Raw genomic sequence first — 17,603 nt, forward strand, 5'->3', positions numbered from 1 at the left:
TACTCCATCTTTCTCAATTTATAATTCGTACTTTTCTTTTTAGTGTGTCCCAAAAAAAATATCATACTTCTTTATGCAGAAATAATGTAATTTTATTAAATTTTTTATTTTATTCTTAATGAGATGATTTATAGTCATATAAATTTCTATGATATGTTTTAGATCATAAATTTGAAAAATCTTTCTTGTTTCTTAAACTCCGTACCTCAAAAATTAAGTTTAGAGGTTTGAATTGGAGTTGATATTGCGCAAAGGAGTTTAGTTTGGGATTGAAGCATAATACGTGCATTCACTCTCTTTATTGTCTTAGCAAGAAGGAGAAGCAAAAAAAGCACGAAGAAACGGAGAAGAAGCGGAGGGTCACTATTGCTTTTTTAATATGAGTTAATATCCTAAACCGCCTAAATTATATAATTTTTGTCGGTTCTCTGTCTAAACTTTTGTCAGTTCCCTATCTAAACTAGTCTCTTTTTTTATTTTTATCGTATAATTTTTTATAATGATATAATAAAGAGTATTAGAATCTTAATTAAGTCTGATTTTTAGATTAAGCTAAATAAATATTCTCGTAGATTTTCACATGGCAGATTTTAAAAATAATTTGGAGTGTGTATTATACGCACTAGTAAGAATACGACGAGGGGTTTATATTGTGAAGGGCTATATAGTTTAGGGGGGTTTTCTGGGACATGCGATAGTTTAGGTAGGCAATTGACAAAGATTGTATAGTTTAGGCGAGTTTTAGAGTATTAACTCTTTTAATATATATATATATATATAAAACACTATGTATAATCAATATATATCGTATAGAAAAAATAAACATTAAATCTCACAAGCTATTTGTGTGACAATCCCTTTTTTAAATACATTAAAAATGTTTGCTATGTTTTAATCAATAGCCACAAAGTAGTATTTTACCCCAAAAATCCTCTTAAACTTAAATATTATGCTTTTATCCGCGTTAGAGTTGGAACATGAGAATTGTGATGTGCGCATAAACCTATACATTATGCATTATTATGCTCTTAACACAAAACAAAGTCCGAGCATTTGACTTCTTTTTGTAGAGTTTTAATCAATTCCAAAGTGGAAGCATATAAATTTCTTAATAGAATATGATTCAAATATAAAAAGATACGAGTCAAACAAAAATCAAAACAAGAAAAAGAATGAAAAAAAAATAGAGAAACATACCCTTATGGGTTATGATACTTAATTTCTAAGTTGACCATATTAGAAACACCATTTGAAGAGAGGATCTAACTTTTTTTATTTAAAAGGATCTAACTTACAAAGAAAGAAAAAACATCGGTCCACCATTTTCAACTAATCTTGGACCCCTTTCTTCATCAGTCATCCCCCTCCCCCCCCCAACCAATTTTCCTCCATTTTTCCATTATTGCTTTCATTCCTTCCCAATTACCTTTCTTTAGAAAACACACACACACACACACACACACACACACACACACAGAGAAGAACTGAAGAAGATGGGTATACCAAGAAACACAGGAGGAGGTGTAGATGTGCTAAGTGAAAGAGCAAAAATGATGAGAGATGCAGTGGAGAAGAGTCAATCCATTACAGACAATGTGGTCAATATCTTGGGTTCTTTTGATCACCGCCTTTCTGCTCTTGACACTGCTATGCGTCCCACTCAGGTCAGCAATTTTCCTTTTTCCTGATCTAATTTTGTGGTCAGTACTTGCTAATTTGTTTGCAATTACATTTTTGATCAGTTTTAGTCAATCTTGTATTGTTTGCAGATAAGGACTCATGCTATTAGGAAAGCTCATGGAAATATTGATAAGACTTTAAAGGCTGCTGAGGTTATACTGTCCCAATTTGATATTTCTCGTCAGGTTTGATTTTGCTTTAGCCTCTATAGTTTGTTTTGTCGTTTGGTTTGCTTAGATCTGATAGACATTGCTCCTTTTAGTTTACTTAATTGAACATGAATATGGTGGTGGGTGCTGGTGATAGTTAATGGTGGTGGTTGTGGCAACTGATAGTGGTGGTTGGCGATATGTGTCGGTGGTGGTCATTGTAACGGTTGTTGGTGGTGATATTGTAAGTGGTGGTTAGTAGTGGTGACAACTGAATGTTGGGGTGAATCAAGCAACTCTTATAGATAGATGGGATAGGAAGGAAGATAGCATTTGCAGCTGCCTCTCTTATAGATAGATGGGATAGGAAGGAAGAACCACTGATAGCATTTGCAGCTGCCTCTTTTCGATTGATGTACAAGCAAAATATTGCCCTTGTCAATAACAGAATTTCCAAAAAATTGGTTGAAAGATGGCGTTCAGATCATAATATTATCTGACTATATTTCATTATACTTTTACTTATTTTTTTAAAATCTCTCATTTTCTAAAAATTTTCATTCTTTAGAACGATCAGGCTTCACACCTCGCGGTTCTTACACCTCTTACCTATCAGAACACCAACCCAATCTTGAAAACTGAAATGAGTTTAGGGAATTGAAGAACAAGAACATCTTCTTTACCCCCAAAAATTGTAACACAAGACCCTTCGTCACTCATGCTTGTCAATAAAATTCTCCAGAGAGTGAGTTTCTGATAATATTGACCACTTAAAGCTGGATTTCTAGTTGTAGTTTTTAGTTTGGGGTTCCAATGATAGCATAATTGCTTAGTCGTCCTTCATCTTAATGGACAAAGAAGGGATAGGCAAAAATCTGTTGTTGAACTCTAGAGAACAGGCAGAAAGAGGTTCATCAGAGCGATAGGGAAAGCTTATAAAGAGGTGGTCTTACCACGACAAGTGAAGCCAAGGTCCCTTTTGTGCGGTGTCCACAGAATAGAAAGGAATATATTCGGGAAGTGCTTAACAGCCCGATAGTGGTGGTTGGCGATATGTGACGGTGGCTCATGCCGGTGATTTCCGGTGGTGATTGGTGGTGGTCATGGTAACGGTTGTTGGTGGTGATATTGTAAATGTTGGTTAGTAGTGGTGACAATTGAATGTGGTGATTGATGGTGGTGACAGCTGAGTGTGGTGACTTGGTGGTGGTAGTTGACAGTGGTAGGCGGCTGGAGTTATGGTGAAATAATTTCTATTCAGAAATCCTTGAATGAATAACATTTAATAATATTAGAACTCTATTATAGGTCTTAGTAATTCAAATATGTAGCAGACCCGCTAAGTAGTTGTAAAAGAAAAAAAATCAAATGCATTTAATGATTGAGATCTCGATGATCAAGATTCTAACTAGAAACAAACACACTTAACGATTGAGATCTGAATAATAACGATTCAGACCTTTATTAAGTTCAAACAAATGAGACCTTAGTGTTCAAGATAAACCGGAACTCACCGCCAATATCTATTTGATAAGTTTCAGTCTATCAGATGTATACAAATAGATATAGATGAGCATAATCTTCCTAGAAGTGTGATAGGGATAACATTTGTGTAGTGTATAAGTATACCCCTCCTACATGAACATAGGACAGGAAAGAAATTACGTTTCACTATCCATTTCCTTTCTTGAATTTCTTCGTGGTACTAGAGTTTAGGCTCAAACTTGAAGCATGATCCTCAAGATCTCTCTGAACCATCCGGCCATGACCTCTCCTTCAAACTCCAGCCTCACATTTTCACCTCTTCACTTACCAACTCATCGGCCATCGCTACTTGTTCTATCAAGTTGAAACTGTTAGGACAAAAATTCTCTAACTCATGCGTACTTTAAAGGACAGCCAAATTGTAAAAGATGAACCACTATCAGCCACCCTGGACCTGGAGAATGATAAAGGAGAAACAAATCCTAACCCCAAGCTCACAGAGTGGAAGAACATGATGTTCTTGTTTGAAGTGGTCTCTCAGAAACAATGACGGAAGAGTCAATGTTCATCATCTGAGGGTGCTTCACGATGGAGCAAATGTCGCTTTGTCTTGAATAAACTTACCTGCGAGAACTGAAAAAAAATATTTTCTTGTTATATAATTTTTCAGTTCTTTCTTCTTATTTCATGATGCAGAAAATTTGTTTCATTCCAGCTTCTATCATTTTGGGCTCTCCAATTTTATAACAAGATCAAAAGAGAAGGGCAAAAGAGTGGCTTCTCCAATACCCAAACCTTCAGGATTGTAAAAGTTGAACCCAAAGACTGCCAGCAAAATACCCCTGTAGAATTTGAAAAGAATAAGTGTTTGCTGCTACATTTCCCCCTGTAAAAAGTGAGTGTAGCTGGGATATGATTTTAGAAAGAATATTCTGCTTTTGCTGTACTGGTTAAACTGCTCTTCCCTGGGATCCACAAATGAGAAAGTGAAAGAAAATCCACTTTAATGTTGTAGTCCCTTTTTGCCTTATCAGCTGCGAAGAATCCTTTATATCTTTGTGATAAATTTTTTCGGATAAAGTTGGTCTTTCTTAAATGTACATTTTTATTTTAGAACTTCTTAATTAATAATACCTTTATTTTAGGCGGAAGTTAAAATACTTAAAGGGCCACATGAGGATCTAGAAAGTTATCTTCAAGCAATTGAACAGCTGAGAAACAATATTCGCTTCTTCAGCAACAACAAGAGCTTCAAGAGTAGCGATGGAGTGCTCAGTCATGCTAATAGTTTGCTAGCCAAGGCTATTTCAAAGCTCGAAGAGGAGTTTAAGCAGCTCTTGTTATCTTATAGGTTTGCTAACATTTTTACTGCTTACAACATATTCTATTGGTAGACTTATTCTCGAAACCTTATTTTACACTTTATTCTGATCCTGTTTCCTAGATACTTTGCGTGTAAATTCTTTCCCAGCAGGAATTCCATGAAAACCTATTTGTAGACTTATGATTGATTTGAAATTCAAGTATCAATATTGATAGGAATTTTAGTTTTCTCCTTTTTGACATATAAAGATTAGTGAAGTATTTCCATCTCAAAAAAAAAAGATTAGTGAAGTATATAAGGAAGTTAAAATGGTTGTTTCAGTGCTGTTTAAGTTATCCTTTATATAGGTTGTGATTATGCCCTAGTACCATTTTAGGGTTTGAGATTCGAGGGGCATCTTGTGAGGAATATCCTTGTAAGCTGTTGCTATATAAGTTCTAAAATCCTATGTCTTGCCTATGTTCTTAACCTTCAATACTCCAAATGATGCTTCAATACTGAAGAAGAAATGCACCCAAATACTGCTATTTGATCTTCCAATGGAGTTTTTTGATTAAATCTGAATTCTACACTTTCAGTAAACCTGTTGAACCTGATCGGCTCTTTGAGTGTCTCCCAAATTCAATGCGACCATCATCTGGATCACCTGGACACCAGGAGTCTAGTGGTAAGAACCGTCTGTCCAATAGCAATGCTGAGCAAAATGGTGCAGAAAATGCTGTCTTCACACCGCCAGCTCTTATACCTCCAAGGATCCTGCCTTTACTGCACGATTTAGCCCAACAGATGATTCAAGCTGGTCATCAACAGCAATTTGTAAAAATATACAGGTAAATATCTATTTCTAATCATGAACTATATGATCTTGACATCTTGTACAGACAATGTTGCTTTTTAAGTATAATATCCTGGAGAAAAGATTAATCTACCGGCTAAAAGCTGAACTATTCTCTATTAAGCAGTTTAGAAATAGGCGAAGCTTAAGATAACTGCCTTACATGCTTTGACAATGTGTGGCTTAATTTGACACGTAATCGGAGTGGATTAATTTGGAACCAAAAGTCGAACTTATAGACTGTTGCCACAATTTGCGCTTGTTGCAGAAGTTTAAATGTCCAATACAGTAAATACGGTGCTCATCAAAGTGGTTATTAAGGCTTTTGGTATTCTTTAGTCGTAGTAACAACAACGATAGCAGTAGAGAATGCTCTTTTCTCATTAAGGAAGAGAAGGGAGGGAGGGAGGTAGGTAGGTCCCTAGCCTTGCCTCTTTCTCAAAACCTCCAATTTGATTATAGCATTACAAGTTCCACCTTTAACTTAGAGTTCAAAGGTGAAATACTAAGATGCCCTTTTCTTGATAGATGGGAGACCTTTTAGTTTCCTCAAATTTGTTCATATTATAACCAACCTGAAAATAGAAGAGTAGGAGTTATCATAGAACAGAAGAGTAGAAGGAAAGAACTAGTTGTGGTTTAATTACCTTTTCATTCGATGAACTCTTTTAGGAGACGACTTTTGGTATTTCTGTTGTTCACCAGTTGTATTGGGGTTAATAGAGTGTGGAGATGCATATATAGAGATCAATGAGGAATTGAAAGCATCAGGCCAATTCTAAATACATGAAAAAGTTTCTTGGTTATTCTCTTATGATTGAACATAAGTAGTAGTTTCCTGGAAATTTTTACATCCACGTTGCAACAGTTATTGATGATTCCTTTCCTCATTTCGGCCTATTTTCTTATTCTTTTGATTATAAATGTCTCGATAGGGATACGCGTTCTCCTGTACTGGAAGAAAGTCTTCGCCTTTTGGGAGTGGAAAAACTTAGCAAAGATGATGTTCAGAAGATGCAATGGGAAGTTCTGGAAGCTAAAATTGGAAATTGGATTCATTTTATGCGAATTGCTGTAAGTTCTCTAATACCCCTGGAAATAGATAAAAGCTTGCCTTCGACTAAAGTGCTATTTGAACAGGTCAAATTGTTATTTTCTGGGGAGCATAAAGTGTGTGATCAAATATTTGAGGGATTTGATTCACTCAAGGATCAATGTTTTGCTGAAGTTACTACCTCGAGTGTCGCAATGCTCCTTAGTTTTGGTGATGCAATTGCAAAAAGCAAAAGATCACCTGAGAAGTTATTTGTGCTTCTAGATATGTATGAAATAATGCGGGAACTTCATTCAGAGGTATGAGAAATACTAGCAAACAGGCATTTGATTCATAACATTTTACCTACATGGAAGACAGTCCAAGGCCAAACACTCAATCGTTGAAGTCTTTAATTTTGTGGGGTCAAATTTCATGGTTTATATACTAACAATATGTAGTTTGAGCTCTTCTGCAGATTGAATCACTTTTCATAGGTAAAGCTTGCAATGAAATTAGGGAATCTGCCTTTGGTTTGACAAAGCGACTTGCCCAGACAGCCCAAGAAACCTTTAGTGACTTTGAAGAAGCAGTTGAGAAGGATGCAACTAAAACTGCCGTCTCAGATGGAACTGTCCATCCCTTGACCAGCTATGTGATTAATTATGTGAAGTTCCTGTTTGAGTAAGTTCACTCAACTATATAACATGTTTTTTTGCTTGTTGGTAGGAGGCAAAGTCCGATAGTAGCTTTCTTCTTCCAAGGGTATATTACTAGTTTACCACATCTTCACTAAATTGTATGAATACGTTCCGAGTGGGTATCCCGGGGACTCTTTAGTGTGCCATAATATGAGAATTTGTGCCAGCAGCAAAGTAGATAAGACTTGCTCTAATTGCCATGGTTTCTGGATAACCTCTGTATTTCTTTGGTTTTTTCAGCGTTAGGGTGGATGAATAAGTATCATCATACTCATGCCATATAGAACCACACAAAGGAACTGGTTAGTTGCAACTTTTTAAACTAAGAACTGTAGTAGCAATACGTTGGGCCTCAGGATTCATATATGGAATTGTAAAACACCAATCACAATTTGGGCACGAGGGTTAATGTGAAGGATCCTTAAGGTTTTGAGGATTCACTTACCTACTGTATTAGCATATATTTTAGGAAAGACCTTAATCAAATTTTGCTTGACTGCAAGGTTGCAGAAAACCGTTTTGCTTTGTTTGGTCAGAGTTTTCTGAAGCCTCAGATTTAAGGAACAATGAAGCTGGTGGGATGTTTATCATTGCAGATGAGGAATGCTATAGTGACAGCCAGTTGCAGGCCGATTGTACCTATGCTTGTGATGCATTATAAATAGCAGCAAGTAGTCCTTGCTAAATTAAGAAGTTGATTTAGGTTGTTAAGGTAGGAGGTTAGTGGTAGCTGATTTATTTGTGGTAGCGGTTACTGGTTAAGTAGAAGATATATTGTTCATTTTCAGTCGATCACAGATCAATCCTCCCTACGTTTTCATTCATTCACAGATCAACCCCCCCCCCTACATTTTCATTCATTCAGTTTATTCAATACACAGAGCACAGGTTGAGCTCTTGACTCTCCCTCCCTCCCCGCCTTTCTCTCTCTCTCTGCATTTGATCATCCTCCAGAGCTGAGCTGAGCTTAACATTTATGCTATGAGAAACAAATATAGTATGAGGTCTTGACCCTCATGCTGCTGTTATGTTAATGCTAAGCATAGGGAGAACAGACGATCAGCTCATTATTGTTTTTCCATCTTTTTACGCTTTGCTGCTCACCTGATATACCCGGTGGATAAATTGAGTTATGTCGAAAAAGTTTTTTTTTTGTTGATAATAGTTGTGTCGAAATTGTTTCTTCTTCATAGCTTTAAGGCGTTCAGTATACACGTTACATATGAGAAAATAATGTTATCAAAAAGGAGACGCCTAAAGATGAATAAGCTAGGTGGTCAAGCTCAGTGATTAATATGCAGTGTCGGATGGGAGGTGGTATTAGTCGAAACTGGAAGATGACTGGCCGCATATAGTGAGAGGGTGGGTAACACTTTGCCTTACAACAGTGATGAGGTACTACGTCAGTGGGTTGCATAATTCAGATCTCAAGGAACCAATGAGACAGATGTGAAGTTAGTTGGTCACAGAGATTAGTAATGAAAGCATTTGTCAGATTTCAAAAGGATGTATAAAATAAATGGGCAATTACTATGTATTACAAGGGCAACTAATTCCTATTTTAAGAGAAGTGTAGATTTTGTAGTTTTAGGTTTACGTAATACTCGTGAATGCAATTGTTCTGGAGGAAGAAGACTAAAAAGGGTAGGGGAATGACGTAATATCAATCAACGGTGCCTCTTCCAAATCTGTTGATTGTGAATCCTCTATATCTATTCCGCTCAATTCAGGTCCATTTCATGGAATGAAGTAATAAGTTCAAAAAAGAATATTTCAAAGGAAGTTGATCATAGTGTACATGTTATTATTCAACAGACCGAGTGAAACCTTTATTCAGCAAGAGCAAGATGTGTTTGGTTGTTTGTCTGGAATGCAAGAATAAAATATTTAAGTGAGTATTATTTGCTCCTGGATAAGTTATCAGAAACTATTTATTCCTGGATTTTCTGTGGGCAGAGTAGCTTTCTTTAAATTATTTGGTCAGAAACAGTAGAATGGTTTCTGCGTTATCACTATCTGACCTGCACAATCGTGGAGTATTTTGTCATTTTCTCCAACATATGTAACTGAGGACATGTCATTATATGCTGCTGCTGCTGTGTGTGTGTGTGTGTTTGTACAGTAAGCAGAAGTACTTTATACAGTATGAATAAAATCAAATAGGTTTTCCAGGCACCGTGATGCTTCTTCATTTATATATATTTTTAATAATAAGTAATTTTAAGGACAGCACCCACTGTGGGGCTCGAACCCACGACTTGTTAGGCTATTCTGAAATGCTTCTCCAGGCTTGTTGGTTTTATTCTGGAGCAAACATCTGCTGCAGAAGAGTACATAGGAATTGGATTTGTTTTGTTTTAAGGAAAGGAACTGCCTGTAGATAAGCTGTCAGTCTTTATTGACATAATTGCCTTGACGAGTTGCATAATGTTTTTGTTTCAGCTATCAATCAACACTGAAGCAACTATTCCAAGAATTTGAAAATGGAGGAGATTCAAATTCTCAGCTAGCTGCTGTTACTATGCGTATAATGCAGGCTCTTCAAAGCAATTTGGACGGGAAATCTAAGCAGTATAAGGATCCTGCTCTGACTCACTTGTTCCTTATGAACAATATTCACTATATGGTCAGATCTGTGCGCAGGTTAAGTTAACTATACATCAGGATGCTGATGACAAGCTCAAAGGTTGTCCGATTGCTTTATGGTTGGGTGCTGATCTTTTTGTTGCTTCCAGGTCTGAAGCCAAAGATTTATTAGGGGATGACTGGGTGCAACGACACCGGAGAGTTGTACAACAACATGCAAATCAATATAAAAGAATTGCTTGGGCAAAGGTATTGCTCATCTCGCTTTTCCTCCTTCCAACTCCCTTCCTCAAGAAAAAGGGGGGGGGGGGGATGAATGGGCATTCGTCCTGATTTGCTTTTTTTTGCTGCTTCATTTCTTGTTTTTGGGTTATTGCTTTTACTGAATATGCTCTATTCTGCAGCTTCATGTCTCATTTATGATTATGGTGATTGATCAGTTAGTGTACTATTATTTGAATCATTTGCCCTCACCTGATGAGCTTCCATTTTCTACCCCATATCAAGAGCTTGTGTGAGTGCATAGAGCAGGATCATTTTTTTTTCGCATGACAATAACTGCAAAGTAGAAAAAGGGATAGACCGTCTCACTTTGGTCATTAACCTTTATATGTATCATAGATTTCCTTTTTCCTGCCGTCTCGGAGAATCTTCCCTTGCAACCAATTCCATCATCATATCAACTCTTTGCTTGCTGCCAACAAGATTGTTTCTATAAAGGAAGAGCTTAGGTAGATGCAACCACAGATAGTTCAATGTTTGGCAAACTTCTATTTATCTTATTCGTTTTCCAGCGAGGGGGAAGTTTCCTGCATCGTTTTTGTTAAAGTAGGTGTGCAGTTTGTTAAAGTATCTGAGAATGTTAAATCTAGTTATCATATCGGGTGCGTTTTTGGAAAATCATCTCTAGATTAGTAAATAAAATTATGAAGAACATTGAATAGGTGCAATTATAATTACCTTTCTTTTACTTGTTTTAAAAAATAAAGTTACCTTCGCTTTAATTTTTATTATGTGCAAATTAACTGCTCTTTCTGAACTGTCAAATTCTTTTCAAATGGTGGAATTATGTCATGCCATGAGAATGATCACTGTGGACAAAGAATATGAAATTCCCATACAATTGTCCTAATCAACACTTTGTTTTATTCTTGAGTAGATCCTTCAATGCCTATCAATTCAAGGGCTAACATCATCTGGAGGCAGTAACTCTGGTAGTGTAGATGGACAGAATAGTAGTGGAGTTTCAAGATCGATTGTGAAAGACAGGTAGGTTCTCAGGTTTCTTATTTTAGAAACTTTTGTTAACAGTGATGATCTAATCTTGGTTCTGATATGAATAACTTTTTTACTCTTTATCAGGTTTAAGATATTCAATGTGCAGTTTGAAGAGCTTCATCAACGGCAAACTCAATGGACTGTTCCAGATACTGAGTTGCGAGAGTCATTGAGGCTTGCGGTCGCTGAAGTTTTGCTGCCTGCATACAGATCTTTCATTAAACGCTTTGGGTATTTTTTATTTGATTTTGCTATTATTTCTCTCTTGCATGCTTGTTTATTGAAACCTCTAACGTGATGTAGCTAGATAGTTGCTCCTTACTCAAGTTTCAAGTGAAGATGAAACAAGATTTCAGTGATTCCGTCTTCTATTAATTCTTTATTCAAATTCAATTCCAGTACTAAAACGGAAAAAATAAGATATTTGGTCACTTGCCATCTTTTAAATATATGACACAGAGACAGTTCTTTTGCTTCATGCTTTAAATAATTCGCATTGCTAGGAGGGTATAACCTTCTAATTATGTAAATCCAGTCTTTACTCTTTCCTGAATAAAATTTACATAGTTAGAAGCTACATAAAGTAGTACTACATGTCACAAGTTTTATACTTAACAAAATATGTAATAGTGTCGTATAAGATGGAACATAAGGAGTATTTCCTATGTTGTTTAATTCCATAGGAAAGTTGAGATGATGTAAAATGCTCCTTTTTCCTGTCTGTCAGGCCTTTAGTTGAGAGTGGTAAAAACTCCCAAAAGTACATCAGATATTCAGCTGAAGATCTTGACCGTATGCTTGGTGAATTCTTTGAGGGTAAGACGTTAAATGAGCCCAAACGGTGAACCTCAGCTAGCCACTTTTGAGGTCAGCTATGCTCTCTGCACTATCCTCTCCTCTGCCATTGCTGATATAGTTGCTACATGGTTGAGTTCTTGCACCAAATTGGTGGCAGCATTATGGTTCTCCATTCACTACTCTATGTTCAGGATCAACAGGATTTGCAATAAAAAGTGAAAAATAAAAAGAGCAAGCTGTATAGAGAAGTTCACTTATATTTGGATACGGAACCTGTCCAAGTATTATGGTTTGTCAAATCTCGTGTCCAAAAATGCCGTGCTTCTGTTAAGGTCGTGTTGTAGTCAACATAGCTTGTGTGGTTTTGTATAGCAAACTGTTTTGATATTCTCTCTTGGGAGCTCTTTTTTGGTCCTAAGGTTCAGAGTTTTTCTTGGCTAGTCTATATTTGACAATGATTCAACAATTTAATGATAATGTTAGTATTATGCCATTTAATTACTCATATGCTTGGTCACTGAGTTGAGTCTGAACCTACTTGAGGTGAATGAGCTTTTTCCACCCCAGCTTGAAAGGCGGCTATGGTGTTTTTTGTTGACACTCTACTCTGAACTGCTGAGCGATGAATTTGAGCCGGTTCTTTAATTTATTTTATTTGAAAAATTAGTAATAGAAATGAAAGATTATTTTGAACATGTGATGTGTAGGTTTAGCATTCACAAGATCTTTGGCATTAGGCACAAGAGCAAGTAACTTAAAGAGACTCTTCAACTTTCCTAAAAGTGTTAGGTTGTGGGACACTTTCACCTAACTCATTTCTATCTGTTTAGCTATACTTAACCACTTCTATGGAGCTCCAATGTGCAGGTGCCAAATTGAATTGGCTGAACCATGCTTTATATGTCATGTTATTGAAATTCCTTGACTTATTTTAAGAGAAAATTAGTCATTCTAATTGCTAAGTAAGATGAATGTTCAAGTTCCCTCAGTTTATTCTTTCCTCTTGCCTTTCTTTCTTTCTAGTTCATGGAAGCTTAAGTTCTTTCTTCCCTTCAATTTCAGTGATATAGAATAGATAATCTTTACGCTCGCCCCCAAGGCTTAGTTCAAGTCGCAAAGGTTGATTGAGGGACTTTTGACTTCAAAGGTTCAATCCCTGCGCCATGCGAACTATGACTGATATTTAAGCGGAGAAGGGTAGAGGGGCAGACCTATTATCCCTGAGTTTTGAAGGCCGCGTTTGGTCATGAGGAATGGCCCCGGATGAATTTCTCGGTCATTAAAAAAATTGCAGTCTTGATGTATATTGATGTCTAGCCTTGTATTTGACTGTATTGAATACATAATGGTAACAATTAGATTGTTGCAACTAACTGAGAAAATAATGTTACATAGTTATTGACTTGCTTGTGCAAATTTTCATGCTGTAGAAAAGATTGAATGAAAATCCACCTTGTACCCCTCCTTGGCATTTTGATTGTAGACAAACAGCTATACCAAACCAGCTGATAATGATTATGCTAACAGAACTTCATTAAACACCCTACTATTAAAATATTTTGAATTGTTAATTATAGTACTCTTTATTTAAAAAGACAGCCGGGTGCACTAAGCTCCCTCTATGCGCGGGGTTCGGGAAAGGGTCCGACCATAAGGGTCTATAATACTCTTTATTTAGTTTTCAAATATGTAAATTTTATTCCCAAAAAAACTTAAAAATTCTATGTAGGAACAGAGGGAGTACTTGATAAACTTTCAACTAGGCTTTACGCATTTTGAGAATTTCTGAAGTGCTACACTATCGGGAGAAATTCAAAAATAGTCAGATTTACAAGTGGTCATTCAAAAATAGACACAGTTTCAAAAGTCATTGAAATTTAGCCATTTTTCATATAAAGATAAATCTGAAAGAAAACACTGTTCAAAATCCGGAAAATACTCCAACATAATATACTGGAATTCCAGTATAATATACTGGAACTCCAGTATATTATACTGGAGTTTGGAGTTTCAGTATACTTTGCTGGAACTCCAGCATATTATGCTGGACCAATCTCTGTTGCAGCAAAATAGTGGCTATTTTTCAATGACTTGGCAAACACCGACTATTTTTGAATGACCAGTCCGAAAACTGGCTAGCCCGTGCTATTTTAACGGATTTTCTCTATTTCCAGGCCTCGAACCCAAGAGCTTTGGTAAGTATCGAGGTATATCCTATCCCTCCAACCACAATCCTTCACGATCTTTGTTTCCATATCTGCTATAATTCAAAGTTACAAATTAATAGCTAACTAATGTAGTAGAATAACAGAAAAAAGAACATAAGACTGGATTTTGTATTATCTACTAAGCTACATTAAAAAGAGTTAGAAGAGGCAAGTCTTATAGCCTATTTGGTCAAGCTTCTTTTGGAGAATTGAGGTTTTTGGCCAAGCTTTCAGAAAAAAATAAGTGCTTTTGCGTGGCAGCAGAAGCTGTTTTCCTATCGTGGAGAAGAAGTCAGAAAAATAACTTTTCCCAAAAAGTAGAAGCAGAAGTAGAAGTAGAAGTTATTTTTAATTTTATTCGTGACAACAATATCCTTAACAAAAATTTATATATATCAAACTATCCCTACTTAAATCATCTTAACAATTAAAATACCCGTATGAAATGTCAAGTGCCATATTGTTGGTTTAATTATACTTATTTTACTTTATACATTTAGATTAAATGAAACTAAATGTTTAGCTACAATCTATCATAAGAAATATTTAAAACTATTTATCTAGTTAAATAATATTATTTGTAAAGTGAATTTCTATATATATTTATTATAACATGACACTCAAAAGTACTTTCTGAAAAGATTGATCAAACATAAATTGATATTCTAATATTAACATCCTTAAATGTATTGGACAAACATAAATTACTACTATCCAAAACTATTTTCAAAAAGCATTTCTTATGAAAAACACATTTTTCAAAATAAGCAGATTCTCAAAATTTGGTCAAATAGGCTCTAGTTTTGAACGTGGAGTCGCACACATACAAATGTTTGATTCTTGTAAGAAGATTATTTAATTTAGAGTTTTACAATTATTTTTTATCAGATAGAAAAAATTAGTTGATCCCAAACGGAATATGATTGTTCTTTTTTTTTTTCCCAGTACAAAAAAATTATTAATATGGAAAGAAACAATTCCTATTGGAATTACCTACTTGGAGTGGGATTAGAATTGATATTATAAATATAATGCAGTAAACCGTCCGAACTACACTACAATTCTTGGGAAGCATATCTGCAAGACAAGGAAGTTCAAGAAAGTTTCCAACAGGTATTTACTCCCACTTTCAGATTAGCCAAAATATTACACTTTCTTGCATGTTTAGAACATTATTATGTAATCTTTCGCAATATAGAATTGAACCCTCAGGCTCGGTCCAAACGGGTGCAGATCCAGAGGTCGGATCCATCAAGATTGAAATTTTAAGATTATGAATATGGATCTAGGTACGGATACATGTGCTTGCATTGGATTCGACTATATTTAAAAGTAGAGCTATAAAAATATGCCTAAATTATGAGACATTATGTGGAAAACTTGCATGTAGCATGTAGAGTGTAGTAACATAATCTTTTATTCTCAAGTTGTAAGTAGACATCTAGAAATCTACAATCGCTTTTGTTTTGAGATATCAAAATGCCAAATCTTATATCTAATATCTTCGTAGTTTACGGTCAAAATTTGACTAGATCCGCTACGTATCCCACACCCATACTTAGTGTCAGTGTCGTGTCGACACGGGTGTGGCACCACAAATGAAGTATTCGCGCAACTCAAGTTTTCCCACGAGACTATGTATTAATCAATATGTCTTGGTGGTATATATGACTTGATTCAGAGAATGTTGAAAATCATCATTTATGCGAAGAGACCATTAAAAATTGAAGTGCCAAAGTTAAACCTATCATTTACTAGGTGGTAAAAAGATTGAGTAAATCGTTTAACTAGCTAGTTAATGTTACAAAGTTTGCTATATCAATTGAAGTGTTTGAGAGATATTACAAACTGCAGATTTCATGGGTGGCAAGTGTTCAAAGAGGCCAAAAACTGGCGGATATTCAGGCAATCCGCAGTCATCATATACTCAACCAAGCTACAATTATCCGACTTATCAGGCATATTGTGGTCCACTTCCTGCATCAAGGAAATATTCAAAGATCAACGATGACTACAACAGCATAGAACAGGTTACTGATGCGCTTGCACGTGCAGGACTAGAGTCTTCGAACTTAATTGTTGGCATCGATTTTACCAAGAGCAATGAGTGGACCGGTGCAAGGTCATTCCAAGGGAAAAGTTTGCATCATATCGCGGATAATCAGCAAAATCCATATGAACAAGCAATATCTATCATTGGAAGAACACTATCAAAGTTTGATGAGGACAACTTAATTCCTTGTTTTGGATTTGGTGATGCCTCAACACATGACCAACAAGTCTTCAGTTTCTATCAGGATGAGAAAGTATGTTATGGATTCGAGCAAGTACTGAGTCGATATAGAGAATTAGTTCCTCAATTACGCCTTGCTGGACCAACGTCGTTTGCTCCTATTATTGAAATGGCAATCAGTATTGTAGAGCAGAGTGGTGGCCAATACCATGTTTTGTTGATAATAGCAGATGGACAGGTTACAACAAGTGTAGATGCTGCGCGTGGTCAATTAAGCCCTCAAGAGAAGAGAACAGTTGAAGCAATTGTGAAAGCAAGCCAATATGCCTTGTCTATTGTTGTAGTTGGGGTTGGAGATGGGCCGTGGGATATGATGAGGGAATTCGATGACAATATACCTGCTCGAGCGTTTGACAATTTCCAGTTTGTTAATTTTACAGAAATCATGTCAAAAAATGTGAACTGGTCCAGGATAGAAGCAGAGTTTGCATTGGCAGCATTGATGGAAATACCTTCTCAGTACAAGGCAACTCTCGAGCTGAACATTTTGGGTGCTCGTCGAGGGCTGGAAATTGGCACGATTCCTCTCCCTCCTCCTCCCTATGGTGCAATTTAGTCACTTTTCTAGGGTTATATCTCATGACAATGAGGTTCCACTATGCCAAATATCAATCACTGAATGCTTTCTGGTGTTAAAGTTTGTTCTTTTTAAGTTTTTTGTAAATGTGGAGCAAGTTTCTGGTTTATCAATCACTACTTCCTTCGATTTATCCTACACTTGCTGCTACTTCGCCGCTACAGCCACTGCCAAGGCTGCCTGGGATGCTTTGCACATTGCATATTTATTCCAACAAATCTCAAACAAGAATCTTTAGTATGTCAACAAATCTCAAATATATTTCCGACAATATTTTGATCCTGTCAAAAATAAAGTCTATTTATCAAGGGATGTTATATTTTTGGAAGACACTCACTACAAGAAGTAGAAGTAAGGTTTTCAATGACGACTTTCTGGGCGACCTCTTAGTCATCACGAAAGTAAGTGCCGAGTCACCACAAATTCAGCGGCGAACCATATGTTGTTGGTTGGAATAGCGACCAACCTTATATCTATTTTGTGGCGCATTTGCTTACATTTTGTGGCAACTAGGTCGCCACAAAAGCTAATTTGTTTTATTAGAGTCGCACAAAAAGTAAACAAATGATTGCTACAAAATTAAGGCAGGTCGCTACTCAAAACATTAACATATAGTTCCCCCTGAAACCATCACTTATTGTGGCGATTCGGCACTTA

General features: G+C 36.2%; 2 protein-coding genes across 2 annotated transcripts; both read left to right on the plus strand.

Annotated features, from left to right (window-relative positions):
• The first annotated feature begins 1,317 nt into the window (after nucleotides 1–1,317).
• LOC104114631 (exocyst complex component EXO70A1-like) lies at nucleotides 1,318–12,374 on the plus strand. The gene is made up of 12 exons (XM_009625118.4): nucleotides 1,318–1,664; nucleotides 1,770–1,865; nucleotides 4,460–4,665; nucleotides 5,217–5,468; nucleotides 6,409–6,547; nucleotides 6,614–6,826; nucleotides 6,985–7,190; nucleotides 9,650–9,850; nucleotides 9,943–10,042; nucleotides 10,953–11,062; nucleotides 11,156–11,302; nucleotides 11,799–12,374. The coding sequence occupies exons 1-12, from the start codon at nucleotides 1,494–1,496 to the stop codon at nucleotides 11,914–11,916; spliced, it is 1,959 nt and encodes a 652-aa protein (XP_009623413.1). The 5' UTR covers nucleotides 1,318–1,493; the 3' UTR covers nucleotides 11,917–12,374.
• Nucleotides 12,375–15,059: 2,685 nt separating this feature from the next.
• Nucleotides 15,060–17,001, plus strand: LOC104114637 (E3 ubiquitin-protein ligase RGLG2-like). Its single transcript, XM_070199577.1, has 2 exons — nucleotides 15,060–15,189; nucleotides 15,931–17,001. The coding sequence occupies exon 2, from the start codon at nucleotides 15,936–15,938 to the stop codon at nucleotides 16,923–16,925; it is 990 nt and encodes a 329-aa protein (XP_070055678.1). The 5' UTR covers nucleotides 15,060–15,189; nucleotides 15,931–15,935; the 3' UTR covers nucleotides 16,926–17,001.
• The last annotated feature ends 602 nt before the right edge of the window (nucleotides 17,002–17,603 follow it).

Source organism: Nicotiana tomentosiformis, chromosome 4, assembly GCF_000390325.3.
Source record: "Nicotiana tomentosiformis chromosome 4, ASM39032v3, whole genome shotgun sequence".
In the NCBI taxonomy this organism is placed as follows: Eukaryota; Viridiplantae; Streptophyta; class Magnoliopsida; order Solanales; family Solanaceae; genus Nicotiana; species Nicotiana tomentosiformis.

What these genes read in the sequence shown, in the direction of transcription:
- LOC104114631 (XM_009625118.4), top strand. Translation starts at nt 1,494, where the DNA reads ATGGGTATACCAAGAAACACAGGAGGAGGTGTAGATGTGCTAAGTGAA. An exon ending in AAAGAATTGCTTGGGCAAAG is followed by an intron (nt 10,043 to 10,952) that starts GTATTGCTCATC and finishes ATTCTTGAGTAG; the next exon opens with ATCCTTCAATGCCTATCAAT. An exon ending in AGATCGATTGTGAAAGACAG is followed by an intron (nt 11,063 to 11,155) that starts GTAGGTTCTCAG and finishes ACTCTTTATCAG; the next exon opens with GTTTAAGATATTCAATGTGC.
- LOC104114637 (XM_070199577.1), top strand. Translation starts at nt 15,936, where the DNA reads ATGGGTGGCAAGTGTTCAAAGAGGCCAAAAACTGGCGGATATTCAGGC.